A 16,799-nucleotide genomic window follows, 5' to 3' on the forward strand; every position below is an offset into this window, starting at 1 on the left:
TCAGGCTTGTCAACAGAACTGAGATTAATAATTTAAGGCCATTAGATTTTCTTCAGTCATCTAATGCACTTCTTTATCATAGGTTAACTTTCTTGTGTACAATGGAATGTAATGATCAAAATCATTCCTTAATTTTGTACAGGTCATCCTTGGTACTTTATGTTTAACTGGACTTTACGTACAATTTTAAATCGACCTGCTCAGACATGTTATGGCACACCTCTGGGGAGGGTGGGACTTGAACCTGGATCTTATATGATGGCAGGGAGAGATGAGCACGATGTGTTCCAAAACCCTTGGGCCAAGCAGCTAGCTGCAAACAAATCTATGATTCTCAATACTGGAAATGAATGCAAGTATTCAAACATAGTACTGCCCCAGTTGATATCTTTGATTACTAGCAAAAACTGAATTTCAGTGAAATATTCAAACTTATATTCAGTGTTTTGAATCAGAAAACCTTAACTCTTCATTTTGTGAAACAATTCACCGTCCTTCATTGATGCTGAATAGATTTATTACATATCATTTATTTTACACAAAGCGATGTCTTTGTGATGGTGAGACAGCTTTGTAAATACAAGAAACAATCCACAAAGAGCTAAACACTCAAGAAAATTTAATCAGATTTTATAATAAAAAAGTTTAAATATGCATCTTTACACAAACAACTACAAAAAAGCTGTTTATTATGCTGAATTCACACTAGTCACCAAACCATAAAAGATCCAGAATCAGTGAACAATTTCAATCTTTTACAAAAAGAGAATAAATAAAAATACACGATTTTCCTTTTTCACTCTGTACATCACCAACAGAAAAAGCTGAGGTTGCCAGGTGACAGTCTGCTATTTTCCAAGGTTGCTTAGTGACAGCACAACTGAACGTCAGCTTTGGGTTGCACATTTAAGCTTTCGTAATATATCCTTCTTGTATCAGGAAATCATAGATCTTTCTGGTTTTGTTCACATCTATTTTAATGAGAGTCCTGGCCTGGGCTAGCTTCAGGCCACCTAATCTGCTGCTCTCATTCATTAAAGCCGACTTATACTCCAAATATGCTCCTGGGACCAATCGTACCATCTGGCACAGCTATGAGATAGGTAGATAGAAAAGATTCATAAAGAACAATGTTCAAACATATTTGTTGTATATTAAAGTCCTACATACAGATATTACAATTATAGGAAGATAATTCCTTGCTATTATGATAAACATTCTAATCTGCCTGTCTCCTGAATGCTGAATTTCCAGCATTTTCCATTTTAATAAATAATGCTGAGGTTTGTTGTTCCATTACTGCTGCCAAAATGGAATGAAATTGCAGAAGATACCATAAAATGGAGGGTTAAATGATAGCCTTTTGTTTGGAACTAATTAAATAACTTTCCCCTCAGACCCATGAAATGAAGGATTAACTTATAATTAGCATTTCAGAATCACAAGGAAGTAGACCAATGAATGTACCTCCTTTTCTTTATCATTGAGCTTCTCTGTTCCTGGAAGGCCTGTGAGGTTCAGTGGGGGTGCATTTCTCCTACCTGTTCCATCCATAATGAGAAAGGGGCAAAAATTATTAAATCAATATCACAAAAGGAGCATTTCCTACTTTTCTCTTCTGAAGCCACAGCTGCTAGAAAAGCATTTCAGAATTACTGAGTGCGCACATTCTTATTACTTTGATAATCTTTCTTAAGTATTCCAAAGTACTTCACAGACAATAAATTACTCTTGAATTAATCACCACTATTATGAAAGTGACAATTCTGCAATTCTGGTGAAGGCTAACAAACATTCAAAACAAAGGACGGGACTTCTGCTCGTATTATGTCAATCACCTTTCTTCCTCTAAGATGATGAGTACATTTAAAACTACAGGAATCCATGTAGTTGAGATTGGGTCAGGAGTTCATTAATAAGTGGAAAGCAAGAATCTATTACCAGAGGTGAATTCAGATTGAGAGAAAAATTGGGTGAGTGCTGAGTAGGATCCTGAAATGACAAACATTGCCATCCTGTTGTCCCTACTCTTAATGAATGAATGTGTTGACACTAAAAATTGTGGCGAACAGCAGAGAAACAAAATAGAGCACAAGGATTATAATAATTAAGACAGTAAATTCAATGAGATAGACTATTGGTAAATGAAGGTTATATTCAAGTGAAACAGTACAAATTAAAAAAATAGGAAGCAATCTTGGGAAATTCACCATTTCCACTGGGAAAACTGGCTCAAAGATACCACAGGTTGAAAATAGGATTACTCCATTGTAACACTAATTCTGACTCATGCATACTTCAAGTGTATTTCCCTTCTGGACAGGTAGACTGCTGAACCTAACTCACAAATTTAAATTAAATGGTGTCATCTGATGAAGATTCTGAAATGAACTGTGTGCTGTGATTGACAAGCCGATGAAATGATAAGTCAATGACATGAATCATTCTTTGCACAAACTGAATGTCTCCAGCCTTTTATTTGCTTCCGATTCCACAATGTTTTGCTTTTGCATACATGATGAAGCTGTTACAAGAAAGGGATACTGAGTTTTGGTAATTGGTAATAAACATTCTTTCACAGTCAAGTTCATTCAAACCCAAATTCAGACAAGAAAAAGCACTTGTTTTAAGTAAGAAAAAAATGCAACCTGCAGTGCAAAATGAAAAAAAAACTAGGAAAAGAGGAGACAAGTGATCTGTTGTTTAAAAATTCCTTATTTTTAAAAACTGGCATGATAATGCTGCCAATAGGATTTTCCAATCTCATACACAGGTGTGTAAAAGATTACAAGTCATAATGATACAAAAGTTACTGTTTTCACAGTTTGCAATTCTATAAACAATCTCCAAATTGTACAGGAATGCACATTTCTCTACGAAGAAGGCTCACAAATACATTAAGACAATTTGCACATCTGACTGGACAGTAACAGAATTTTTAAATATATAACCACTAAACACAGGGAATTCCTGTATATTCAAAAATGTAAAAAAAAGTTAAGCAAATGAGATTTGTCCTTATTCATAATATATTCTGACTAGAATAAGTGCTAGTTTGATTTTGACAGAATGTATAAAATTACTGTGCACCTTTGCTCATTCATTTATCGTATTAATTTAACTTCGCCCTGATGCTCTGCAAGTCGTATGTACAATTTCAATCATGTATAAACCAGAGGAATAAAAATATACTGGCTCATTGTGAAGATCTAACCTATTCTAAAAAAGCAAATTGTTAATATATTGAGTTAGTCAAACTCTGTAGTGACATGGTACAACATAAAATTCTGGTTAATAAAATTAAGGTTTATAGAATATGAGGGCAAGTGTGCAACTGAAAAAAAAATTGGCTTTTTAAAATTCTGTGAGAAGTTGCAGCAGTCGCACATCCAATTGTGACCTTCTGGAACCACTTCAGCCGATGTTGCATAGGTACGCCACATTACTACGGATAAAGTTTCAGGATTCTCACCCAAACAAAGGAACAATGATACTTGTTTGGGTCAGAAGGGTTAGTGGCTTGGAGGCTGTTGTCCTCCTATGCAGTTCTTGCCCTTATAGATGGCATAAGTTATGGGTTTGGAAGGTGTTGCTGAACATGCCTGGTTAATTGGTTGGAAGCAGAAACAATCAAAGAATTAAAAGAAAATTGAAAGGGTAGTTGAAGGATATGGTATAAGAATATGGGGCCTGAGCTGGGGAGTGGGACTAAGTGGATTATTCTGAGCGACTTTGTGCTGTAAATGACTCTAGTACTTGATGAAGTTAAGGAAAACTTCCTGCACTTCTCAGCCATGATCAGCAGTTACTTACCTGCAGTTGGAATGACGAGTGCCACAGGGTTTAATCCTGAATCACTGAAATGTAAAGATGAAATACACATTAGTGCATTTTCAGAACATGGAACCTAATTTAGTAAATCAAAGTGGTGGATTTTTGATATGGATGACATGCTGATTAAATGAAAAAAATGACTGAGCAGAAAAAAAACTTATGTTCTTTGTCTAGATTATTCCCTGCCATCAAAAATCAAAAGATATTCCTTCAGCAGTAAACATTTAAGAAGCCATCTGCTTGTGTGCAAGGGTGAATGAGCATAAGTTTGGTAGGGTATGAGCACTAGACAAATACAACTTGGCCAGTGGGTCATTACAAATTTTGACTTTATTTAATACTAAACATGAGGTATTTTAACTAGAAAATAACTCTAATATAGACTATGTACCTTCTATAAACAATTGCACCCTTTCTCCAAATCTTCTAAATAAATAAATAAAACAAAACCAAACAATTTGCATGATATGCAAGAATTTTGCGTGAGATACATTTTGGCAGAAGGGACAGGGAGAGTCAAAACATACTGAAAAGCAATATTCTAAGTATGCAGAAATAGACTAAACCATGGGTTCATATATGGACCAAGACGACTAGCAGGATATATTGAGAAATTTGTTAGCAAAGCATATCAGATGTTGGGCTGCATACAGTGTAATACTGAGTACAAAAGCAGTTTAAGTTTCACTAAATATTTAAAAAGCTCTGCTGAGGCCACACTCTAAAATTGTACCCAGTTCTGTTCAGTACACTTTAGGAAGGACATGGAGATCTTTGAGATGGTGAACATGAGATTTACTAGGATGGTTCTTTGGATGACAGGATTTAGCTACAAAGTTTAGCAAAAGAAGCTGAGATTACTTTCCTAAGTGTTAAGAAGGCTGAGGGAAAATCTGAGCGAGGTGTATAAAATCATGACAAATTTACATAAGGTAGACAAAGAAAAACTTCACATTATCTAATAAAACAAGCACTAAGAAGTGTTCTTGTGGCACAACAGTACTGACCCTATCTCTGAGCCAGGAATCCAAGGTTCTAGTCCTATCTATTCCAGAAGTGTACCATAACAACTCTGAACAGGTTGATCAGAAAGTATCTTATAAAGCTGAAGGAAAGGAAGATATAAGGTTTTAGGTAAAAGATATAGATGAGTAAGAACTTTTCTAGGCAGTGAATTGAATTGGAACTTATTGTCCAAATGATCTCAATAAATATTCAAGGGAAATACACTTGCAGAGCCATGGGGACAAAGAGTGGGAATGAGACTGACGGAACTGCTTCCCAGTCTCCTAGCATGGGCTTGATGGGCCAAATCCCCTCCTTCTGTGGTGTAATCATAGAACCTTGCAGTACAGGAGGCCCTTCAGTTCATCGAGTTTACACAAATAAAACTAAATATACACATCCACTTTCCAGAACTTAGACCACAGCATTTTGTTGTGTCTGGGAGCAGCGGGAGACAGAGCGGAGGTGACGTGGAAACCAGGAGGGTGCCGAGAAGGTAAGGACTTAGCATATATTTGGGCAGCGGCTAAACACGAGATACTAGACGTGTAGTATCTCCCTCCACCCTCCTCTAACCAGAAGAGAAAGGTTCTGTAAGGTAAGGCTTTTATTTTTTCTTTTTATATATTTAAGTGCATTGTTTGGCTCAATATGGGAGGGCAGCAATTGCCAAGATCATGGTACCGTGGCAGGCACTGTTGTTCAGAAGGGTGGGAAAAAGACTCGTAGGGCCATAGTCATAAGGGAATCTATTGTAAGGGGAGTAGATAGCGGTTCTGTGGCCGAAAACGGGACTCCCGGATGGTATGTTGCCTCCCAGGTGCTTGGGTCAGGGATGTCACTGATCGGCTGCACAGCATTTTGAAAGGGGAGGATGAACAGCTAGCATATAGGCACCAACAATATAAGTAGAAAACAAGATGAGGTCCTGAAAGCAGAATTCAGGGAGCTGGAGAGAAGTTAAAAGGAGGACCTCAACGGTAGTGATCTCGGGATTACTACCAGTGCCACGTGCCAGCCAGTGTAGAAATGAAAAAATAGGCAGGATGACCACGTTGCTTGAGGAATGATGTAGGAGGGAGGGGTTCAGATTTATTGGACATTGGGACCGGTTGTGGGGAAGGTGGGACTATTACAAAATGGACGGTCTACATCTGAACCAGAGTGGAAGCAATGTCCTTGGGGGAGTTTTTGCTACTGCTGTTGGGGAGGTTTTAAACTAATGTGGCAGGGGGCTGGGAACCAGAAGAGAAGACAAGTAGACAGCAAGGTTGAAACTGGAGGCTGTAAGAATCATGAAGATAGCGTTAATAAGGGGAAGAGTAGGCAGAGAGCAGATGAACACAAAAGAACTGGTAGCCTCAAGTGCATCTACTTTAATGCAAGTAGTGGGTAAGGCAGATGAACTTAGGGCTTGGATTGGTGCCTGGGAGCATGACGTTATTGCAATCACAGAGACTTAGCTGAAGGAAGGGCATGATTGGCAACTAAATGTTCCAGGATATAGATGCTTCAGACAGGACACGGAGGGAAGTAAAAGGGAGGGTGGAGTTGCATTACTGTTCAGGGATGGCACCACGGCTGTGCTAAAAGAGGACACTATGGAGGGCTTGAGTAGTGAGGCATCATAGGTGGAACTGAGAAATAAGAAGGATGCAGTTACATTGTTGGGGCTGTATTACAGATCTCCCAACAGTGAGCATGAGGTAGAAGAACAAATACGTCAACAGATTATGGCAAGATGTAGAGGCAAATAGGGTAGTGGTGATGGGAGATTTTAATTTTCCCAACATTGACTGGGATACACTTAGCGTCAGAGGTCTAGATGGGGCAGAATTTGAAAGAAGCATCCAGGAGACTTTTCTAGAGCAGTATGTCAATAGTAAGACAAGGGACAGGGCCATATTGGACCTGGTATTGGGGAATGAGCCAGGCCAGGTGGTTGAAGTTGCAGTGGGGATTTCTTTGGGAACAGTGACCATAATTCTGTAAGTTTTAGAATACTCATAGACAAAGATGAGAGTGGTCCTAAGGGAAGAGTACTAAACTGGGCCAAGGCCAATTATATCAAAATTAGGCAGGAGCTGGGAAATGTAGATTGGACACAGCTATTTGAAGGGAACTCCACATGTGGGAGGCTTTCAAAGATAGGTTGAAGGTAGTGCAGGATAGGCATGTCCCGTTGAAGGCAAAGGATAGGAAAGGCAAGATCCGTGAACCGTGGATGACAGGAGAAATCGTACAACTAGCCAGGCGGAAAAGGGAAGCGTACAGGCAGCTAAGAACAGAATGAGTCCTGGAGGAATATCGGAAGAGTAGGACCAGTCTTAAACGAGGAATCAAGCGGGCTAAAAGGGGTCATGAAATAGCTTTAGCGAGCAGAATTAAGGAGAATCCCAAAGCCTTTTATTTTTCTATAAGAAGCAAGCATGTAACTAGAGAAAGGATTGGTCCACTAAAGGATAATGAAGGAAGGCTGTGTGTCGAACCTGAGAGAATGGGTGAGATTCTGAATGATTACTTTGTATCAGTGTTCACTGAGGAGAGGGACATGATGAATGTTGAGATTAGAGATAGAGGTTGATTAGGCTGGATCACGTTGACCCTAAGTAGGGAAGATGTGTTGGGTAGGCTAGAGGTGGACAAATCCCCAGGACCAGATGGGATCTATCCCAGGTTGATCAGGGAGGTGAGAGAGGCAATAGCTGGGACCCTGACAGATACCTTTGTACACAGGTGAAGCGCTGGAGGACTGGAGGGTTGCTCATGTTGTCCCCCTGTACAAGAAGGGTAGTAGGGATATTCCAGGTAAGTACAGACCAGTGAGCCTGACGTCAGTGGTGGAAAGTTGCTGGAGAAGGTACTGAGGGATAGGATTTATTTATATTTAGAAAAGAATGGGCTTATCAGTGATAGGCAACATGGTTTTGTGCGGGGAAAATCGTGCCTTACCAACTTAATAGAGTTCTTTGAGGAAGTGACCAAGTTAATAGATGAAGGAACGACTGTTGATGTCACATACATGGATTTTAGTAAGGTGTTTGATAAGGTTCCCCATGCTAAACTAATAGAGAAAGTGAAGTCACATGGTGTTCTAGCTAGGTGGATAAAGAACTGGTTAAGCAACAGGAGACAGAGTAGTAGTTGAAGAGAGTTTCTCAAAACAGAGAAAGGTGACCAGTGATGTTCCACAGGGATCGGTGCTGGGGTCACTGTTGTTTGTGATATACATAAATGATCTGGAAGAGGGCACTGTTGGTATGATCAGCATGTTTGTGGATGACACGAAGATTGGTGGAGTAACAGAAAGCATAAGGTACTGTCAAAGAATGCAGGAGAATATAGATAGACAGGAGAGTTAGACAGAGATGTGGCAGATGGAGTTCAATCCAGGCAAATTGAGGTGATGCATTTTGGCAAGTCTAATTCTAGAGCGAATTATACAGTGAACGGAAGAGCCTTGGGAAAAATTGATGAGCAGAGAGATCTGAGAGTTCAGGTCCATTGTTGCTGCAGAGGTGGATAGAGTGGTCAAGAAGGTATATGGTATGCTTGCCTTCATCAGATGGGGTATTGAGTATAAGAGCTGGCAGGACATGTTAAAATTTTACACGACATTGGTTCACTGCATTTAGAATACTGTGTACAGTCCTGGTCGCCACATTACTAAAAGGATGTGGATGCTTTGGAGAGGGTGCAGAGAAGGTTTATGAGGATGTTCCTGGTATGGAAGGTGCTGGCTATGAAGAGAGGTTGAGTAGGTTAAGTTTATTTTCATTAGGAAAAAGGAGATTGAGGGGGAACCTGATTGAGGTCTACTAAATCATGAAGGGTACAGACAGGGTAGATAGAGATAAGCTTTTTCCCAGGTTGAAGGATTCAATAATGAGAGGTCACGCTTTCAAGGTGAGGGGTGAAAAGTTTGAGGGGGATACACGCGGCAAGTACTTTACACAGAGGGTGGTGCGTGTCTGGAACGCGTTGCCAGCAGAGGTAGTAGAGGCAGGCACGGTAGATTCATTTAAGATGCGTCTGGACAGATGCATGAGTAAGTGGGGAGCGGAGGGATACAGATGCTTAGGAATTGGGCGTCAGGTTTAGATAGTAGATTTGGATTGGCTCAGGCTTGGAGCACGAAGGGCCTGTTCCTGGGCTGTAAGTTTTCTTTGTTCTAATTATTCTCCCTCAGTCAATCTGTGGTTGAATTATTTTCTACTTCAGCTTCCAAGAAAGAATATATATTAGTAGGGAGTACTGTGTAATTAAACTTAAGTGTCTTAGGTTAAACAAAGAATTGTTTCAATGTGCAAAGAGTTGCGTGCAAGCTTACTGAGTTCTAGTTGGTTCTCATTCCCCCTATGTTTACTAAGATGTTTGTATGATATTTTTACTACAGGATATCTGCAACACCAAACTGAAAATCCTTTTCTTCATAACATTTGCAGAATGGATTCTGTATTAATACATGAAATTCATCACTGAAATTCAGTTTACACTCTCAACAACAAAAAAAAGCCTTCCTAGTACTGTTGCACAAATACATCCCAATGCAACAAAAATATTAAGAGGTCACAGTCCCATAAGGCAAAGAAACAAATTCAAAGACAACAAAGTGGGTAGAAATTTCATACATCAGAACATAATATGCATTTCTTCCTGTGTTTAGTTCATGTATGAATATCTTAATTACAAGTTACATGAGCTTCATATACGGCACTGGTCTGATTCTATTTAAATGTAACTTGAGCCAATGCTGATTTTTTCTTAATAAAAGGGTGTAACTGCATAGGATGCAAACTGAATGACTTGGAAAATGCAGAACATTTATGTGATGCCAGACTCAGTGCCAAACACATATTTTTACTGGAAATATCAGAAATGGAGTGTTATGCCTTTGGTGATAAGCAGTAAGTACAAAGAAGTGGAAGGAATCAACTGATACACAGCATCACGCCTCAATTGGTCAACAAGCATAATCATAAATTAGAAAAAGTAATCTGAAGTGGTCCAGCTTGTGAACTGGAATTCAGCTGCTAAATCTGGTACAAAGGTTTGGAAGGATGATGACCGTGTACCACCAGATGATTTAAAGTGACAAAAACCTAAGTGACTAAAATCTAAGTGACTGCATCATTTTTCTCTTTCAATTTTCATGCACAAAACAGGATGTCATGCTATAGTACCATGCAACAGAAACTCAGTCTCTAACATCATACTATGGATGGATGGGAAGTAAGGATCCTGAATCCATCCTCAGAACAACCTTTGTTGGAATCATCAGGACTCTCCCACCAAAATAACTTTCAATCCTCCCATGAAGAGAGAAAAAAAAATCAAATGGTGATAAAATCAAAAGGGTTAAACAAATTTCTGGGCAATTCTAGTCCAAGAGAACTCACATTGCTGCTTGTTTGTGTAACCACTGCTGGCAGGCATTGGAGTCTTGCAGACACTGAAGAACATCTGTGAGCATGTTGCGTTTTAGACGCTCCTCCTCACGATGCACCTTCAAGCAGTCATATACTTTGGCACCTACACAAGATGTGATCAGAGCACCATGAGAAAATTTTAAAAAAAAGAGACATCTGGGAATATTCTAAAACTAAAATATTCCAGCAACTTCTCCAACTCAACACTTCTTTAGAGTGGTTCTAAAATTATGCAATTTCACAAAATACAAACTATTCTTACTACATATTATATCCCATAGTTTGTTATATATCAAATTTAAATCATGCAAGTTGTCTAGACATACTTTGCAGCAATTTAATTGCAATTTTCACTAACTCATTTTCTGATTACATAACTAGAGGACACAAGTAATGATTTAAACAGCAAGATAAAACTCATATAGGCATCATAGCAAAGGAGGAGGTCAGTCAGAATATCAAATCCACATCAGCATTCTGTAGAGAAATTCAGCCAGACCCATTTATCACCCAACTATCCTGTAGTCATGAAAGTCTGTTTCCATCAATTGCTCACCCAATTTATCCATCATCTGATCCCTGCAATTTAAAAAAAAATGCACACTTCCTCAGGCATTCCATACACACTGCTACTTGGGCCTTGATATTAACAGGATTGACTGCATAGGATGGGAGGGAGTGTGGATCCAGAGTTTCTAATGGAAAATCCCAAGACAAGAGTTTCTCCAAATGCTGAAGTTTTAACCTCATAAAATAAATTGCATCTTTAACAGGTTTTCAAATTGAAGAAAACAGGATCGGGTAGATCTGATCTCAAACTGTAAGTATTTAAATTGCCAACTCAGAAATGGGTGAGTTGGAATTAGGATGACATCTTTAAAATTTTCAACATCTGACCTCTCTGTAAATTCAATCATTGATTCTTCGCCAATAAAACAGCAAATACCAACACTAATTAGTTATCAAGCCCAGCTATAAGAAGGGAGAAGGCAAGTGAAAGAAAGGGTAGAGATAAAAGAAGTTCCCCAAATGAGTTACACTTCATCCCAATTGTTTTATTATTAAACCACACATCAGGGTTAATTCACTATTAATGTAATCAATTAGTCACTGAATGCAGTTCCTTGAATTAAGTTGCTCAAGAAGGTCTCGAAAACAAAACTAGAACTAAAGGTATATTTCACTTTGTTACCAGCTAGCCAGTTAATTCACAAATTATTTGATGAAATGGAAATCTATTAAAAGTGATGTAATCCATTAACTGCAATGTTTGAACAGTGTCTCTGCTCAGTACCACCACATGACAAGATATCTTTTGGATTCAGTTGGGCTTCTGATGTCTGTAGTGATTGTAATAAGACCAGCCAGGTGGACCTTACAGAATATAAGTTCCCTGATTAGTCCAGATTAATAGCCACAATGAGGGTGCCCTGGCTGACAGATATAAACAGGAGTATCAGAGCTTCTGTTCACTCAAAGCTGGCTCTGAGCAAGCTGGATCAATGTCATGGCGTCTCCATGTATAGTTAAAGGGCGACTTGGTGATGGGATGCTGGCCTCTGAGGAGTTATTTCAGTGCAGAATTCTTGACACCGATTCAGTTCCCTCAGAACCAGCTCTCAGAGTGAACAGAACCTCTGACACTTCTGGTTATATGTCAGCTAGGGCCCCCTAACTGGACCAGATTAACAGCCCCAATCAAGGAACTTATATTCTATGAGGTCCAACTGGCTGACCTCATTACATTCACTATATCTCTGCCCCTCTGAGCTCGAGGACATGGCCAGTTCTTTTCTTTGTAGCTCCGCCTGTGGTATTTCAGCACCGGGTCAGGATCCTCCAAGTCAGCCTCTGATACAGGAAGCGTGTAACGGATGTTAGCTTGCCTCTTACACTCGGAAGAAATTCATACTCCTTTTCAGGCGGCAAAAGCAATGACATCTGTGTTCATCTGAGATTCCAAGGCATCTTCAGTGCTTGAAGGAGAGGGAAAACCCATGAGTTCCAGAACAGTCAGAAAGGCAGTTGAGAAGCTGGTCATATTTTGCTTCCGCGCTGTTTGCGAGTTGCAGCTTTCATATGGTCACATGCTTGTTCAGGACCATCATATCTACCCAAGCTTTATATGTCGCTGGACCTGACCTCACACCGACCATGCCTCCTACCCATGGAGGGCCATTCCCATAAACTTTGTCTCCCGTAGTAAGCATTCTCTCTCGCCTAGCGGAGTCTTGTGTCTGGCACTGGTATTCCTGATGCTGTTTGATATCCACAAAATATTTCATAGAGTAAAGGTTGCGAGGAGAAAGGTCATGGAAGTGGCTAATAAAATGCTAAGCCAACTTTAGTAGACAGATGAACTAACAGTCTCTCAGAATAAATCTCAGCACTTTTGTCCACATTATTCTCCAAATAAAATGGGCAGGACTTTATTGTTCTATGTGAACTGGATGGAAGTAGCGATGGAAACATAAAGACTCTTGGTTACTACAGGAATTGTTCAAAGTTATTTGTAAAATAGTGTTACTCTGAACTAAAATTTGATTCATAAAACTTTACTAATATATAAAAATCACAACAGCATATGCACACTAAAACTTTTCCTTCATACATTAATGGGATCAGATGCTATAGCAAGCATTTTCATCATATAATATAGCTTTGTCTCTCAGAACACTTGTCTGACCTGTTGCATTATATTTATGAGCTTAAGAGAAAGCATACTTATTAAAAAACATTTACAAACAACTCACCACGGAACGTGAAAATTCCTGCCAGTCTATATTCTTGTAGTCGTTTGATCTCCTTCCGAAGTTCAAAATCCACTAAGAAACAAATATTGGTAGACGATAATTTTTAATTGGATAATTTTTCATTGAATTTTCATAACTGCACCCCTTCCGCTCAAAACATGATATTTGCGAATTCATAAATAAAGTAATTCTAAAGAAGTTGTTGCGAGTTTCCAATTTTGTTAAGGAATTCATTATTTTTAAGATATTCAAGACAGTAAACAAAAGCAGGAATAAAGAGATTTTTAAAAATCTTTCAAGTCAAGGAATTAAATGATTGATATTTTGATCGATGATGTTTTCATTCAAAAGCAATACCAGGGCAGTGAATTGCTTGGAGGGAAACTTGTAATTAGTGGTGGTCCCATGTATCTGCTGCCCTTATCTTTCTAGAAGATGCGGTCATAGATTTGGAAGATGCTATCTAAGGAGCCTTGGTGAATTTCTGCAGTATGTCAGTGGCAGAGGGAAAATTGTTTGTGGATGCAGTTCCAGTCAAGTAGACTACTTTGTCCTTGATAGTGTCAAGCTTCTTGAACATTGTTTGAACTGCAGACTTCCATGAAAGTGGAGAGTTAAGTGATGAGTTACTCAGTGCAGGAGTCTTTGCCTCTGACCTTGTGTCTCTACAGTATTTATACAGATAGTTTGATTCAGTTTCTGGTAAATGGTAATGTCCAGGATGCTGATAATGGGTGACTCAACAACAGTTATGAGGGGAAATGATTAGATTCTCTCTCGTTGAGTATGTTGATTGCCTGGCACTTTTGTGGTGCAAATGTTTGCTTGCCACTTTCCAGGTCTTGCTGCATTTGGATGTTGACTGCTTTAATATCCAAGGAATCATGAATGTGCAATGTTCAGCACCAATCATGTTAGACACAGCTGAAGATAGTTGGGCCCAGGACACTATTCTGAGGAGCTTCTGCAAAGATAACTGATCACCCACAACCGATTTCCTTTGTATTAACCAGTGTGCCCCATTTTGCACTGGCCCCAGTTTTGTTAGGGCTCCATGATGCCATATTGAGTCAAATGTTGCCTTGATGTCAAGAGCAGTTGCTCTCATCTCACCTCTGGAATTCAGCTATTTTACCCATATTTAAACTAAGGTTGTAACAAGATGAGGAGCACAGTGGCTATGTTGGAACCCAAACTGAATGAATAAGCAGGTTACAAGTAAGCAAGAACTACTTGATAGCACTGTAGATAATACCTTCCATTGCTTCACCGATGACTGGGTACACGTGATTGGAGCAGTTATTTGCTTGGTTGGAATTGTCATGCCTTCTGTATACTGGGCTGGAAAATGTCTTGCTGGAAAAGCGCAAAAGGTCAGGCAGCATCCAAGAAGCAGGAGAATCGATGTTTCGGGCATAAGCCCTTCTTCATACTTACTGTATACTGGGCATAGCTGAGCAACATTCCACATTGTTGGTAGATGTTAGTGTTGTAGATTCACTGGAATAACTTGGCAAGAGATGCAGCATGTTCCGGTTGAACACATCTTCAGTAGTATTGTCAGAATGCTGTCAGGTCCACACTCTTTGGAGTACCTAGCACCTCCAACTGTTTCTTAATATAATGTGAAGTGAATCAAATTGGCTGAAGACTGGTATTTGTGATGCTGGGGACTTCTGGAAGGGGCCAAGATGGATCTTGTACTTGGCAATTCTGGCTGAATATTTCCACGATTGCATCAACTTCAATGATGTGCTGGGCTCCCCCGTTATTGTGGATGAAGGTATTTGTGGTGCTGTCTACTCTACTGATTGGTTTAACTGTTTACTACCATTCACAACTATGTGTGGCACACCTAGACAGCTTGGGTCTGGTCTGTTGGTTGTGAAATCACTTAGCTCTATCACTTATTGCTTATGCTGTTTGGCATACAAGTAGTCTTGTTTAAGGCTTCACCAGGTTGACTTTTCAATTTAGTTTTAGATATACCTGGTGCTCTTCCTGACATTTCTTCTTGTAATCTTCACTAAACCCAAGATGGTTCCCTGGCTCAACTGTAATAGTGGAGCGGCAAGTATTGCAGATTGTGTTGAGATATGATTCTGCTGCTGATGGGCTACATCGCTTCATGATTCCTAAGTCTCGAGTTGTTATATCTGTTTGAATTCTTTCCCATTCAACACAGTGATAGTGCCACACAACACAAAGTGAAGACAGAATTTGTCTTTATAACAGCTGTGCAGTGGGTACTCTTACTGACACTGTCATGTGACAAATGCATCTGCAATAAGCAGATTGGGGAGCATGAGGTTACATATGACTTTCACTTTTGTTTGTTCCCTCCCACTTGCTGCAGAGCCAGTCTGTCTTCCCTTGTTGTTAGTCCCCTTACCACAGAACCAGTCTAACAGTAACATCCTTTTGGAGTCAACGACCTCAATCAGTAGTGATGCTGCCAAGCCACTCTTCGTGGCAGACATTGGTTCCCTAACCAGAGTATGTTCTGCTAAATTTGAAAGGCTGCAACTACTGTGAAAAATGGAAAACATATGAATGTTACATACACGTATGGCTTTCAATAAATTTGTCATGCTCTGTAGGTCCCAGTAGTCTTGCAAAGTGTCTCATAGCTTCATAGAGGTCTTGAACTTCTTTAGGGTACCGTCGTTCAAGAACTGCAATTTTGGAAGAGGACATTTTTGAATATAGTTTTACAATGGTTATAAGGTGCAACTGCAATTAACTCCTAGTTAAACTTCATTATAATATCTAATGCTTTTTAACATTGACACACATTAATTATTTCCAGACATTCCAATGGTGCATTTCCTGGATAGAGACTCATTTATTTACAATTAATCTGTTTCAATGAGTTCAATGAACTGTCAGCAGTTTAAATGGCAAATTAGTTGCTGGCGAGTGAATTATTAGCAAGCAAAATGTTTTTTTTTTAATATTATTTTCTGACTTATAGCACTGATCATGGGTAATTTAAAAACAAAATTAATTTCACTGGCTTTCTCTCTCTTATTTCAAGATAATTTTCTTTTCTTTCTCTGGCTATACAATTCAGAAACTTTGCTGTTGCCTTTTCTCTATTTCGAACACTTTAAAAGTTTCTATCTACCACATTTAATCATACATATTTTGCACTATTGATATCATTTGTCACTAATGTCCTTTATTCAAAGCAGTCTTTCCTTACAAGACTACAACAAGCTGCAACATAATTGGTAACATTTGGAACTATGGATTTAGATGTCAAGCACTGACAGACAACAGTCATATGGAAACTGTTGCAATCCACTCAAAAAGGACCTTCGCTTTTTCTACCTTTCTCCACTTCTCCAAACCCATCATTTGCCCATTAATATATTTTTATCTTCATTCTAGTCAACAGTCTCTCTTTGATTTCAGCCTCCCTTCTCTTAGGAGGATCTCTCTTATTCCATCCAACAACAACCTTAAGAGATACTTCAACTCAGACCCGAATATACTTATAATTACATTACGCTTCATTAAAACCATAAATACCGAGTCTATTAGATAATATTGAATTCTAATATTAATGCACTATGCTATTTAAATGAATAAATTAATTTTCTTTTCTCCAATTATATCAGATAGGAAATAAACACATGGGAAGAAGTCTTTTTAAATTGGCAATGAAAATCAATACAGTTCTCTATTATATTCAATTTTCCAATTTATTTTAAAATGCTATCATTTTCTGAAGGGTTTAGGATATTTTCTGGCACTTAATATTGCAATATAGAGA

General features: G+C 38.9%; 1 protein-coding gene across 2 annotated transcripts in view; it reads right to left on the reverse strand.

Annotated features, from left to right (window-relative positions):
- Positions 1 to 604: 604 nt before the first annotated feature.
- The window catches only part of tada2a (transcriptional adaptor 2A), a 44,705-nt gene continuing 28,510 nt past the window's right edge, over positions 605 to 16,799 (reverse strand). The window contains exons 10-15 of one of the 2 annotated variants that reach the window (XM_043718382.2): positions 15,586 to 15,696; positions 13,022 to 13,093; positions 10,239 to 10,371; positions 3,814 to 3,857; positions 1,468 to 1,541; positions 605 to 1,092 (exon numbers count right to left, since the gene is read on the reverse strand). In XM_043718382.2, coding sequence (XP_043574317.1) covers positions 907 to 1,092; positions 1,468 to 1,541; positions 3,814 to 3,857; positions 10,239 to 10,371; positions 13,022 to 13,093; positions 15,586 to 15,696 — 620 coding nt within the window. In that variant the 3' untranslated portion in view covers positions 605 to 906. The other variant, XM_087977311.1, reaches the window with a different exon arrangement.

This window comes from Chiloscyllium plagiosum, unplaced genomic scaffold (genome assembly GCF_037043375.1).
Source record: "Chiloscyllium plagiosum isolate Xiang-an unplaced genomic scaffold, Cpla_swu_hap1 HiC_scaffold_31, whole genome shotgun sequence".
Classification (NCBI taxonomy): Eukaryota; Metazoa; Chordata; class Chondrichthyes; order Orectolobiformes; family Hemiscylliidae; genus Chiloscyllium; species Chiloscyllium plagiosum.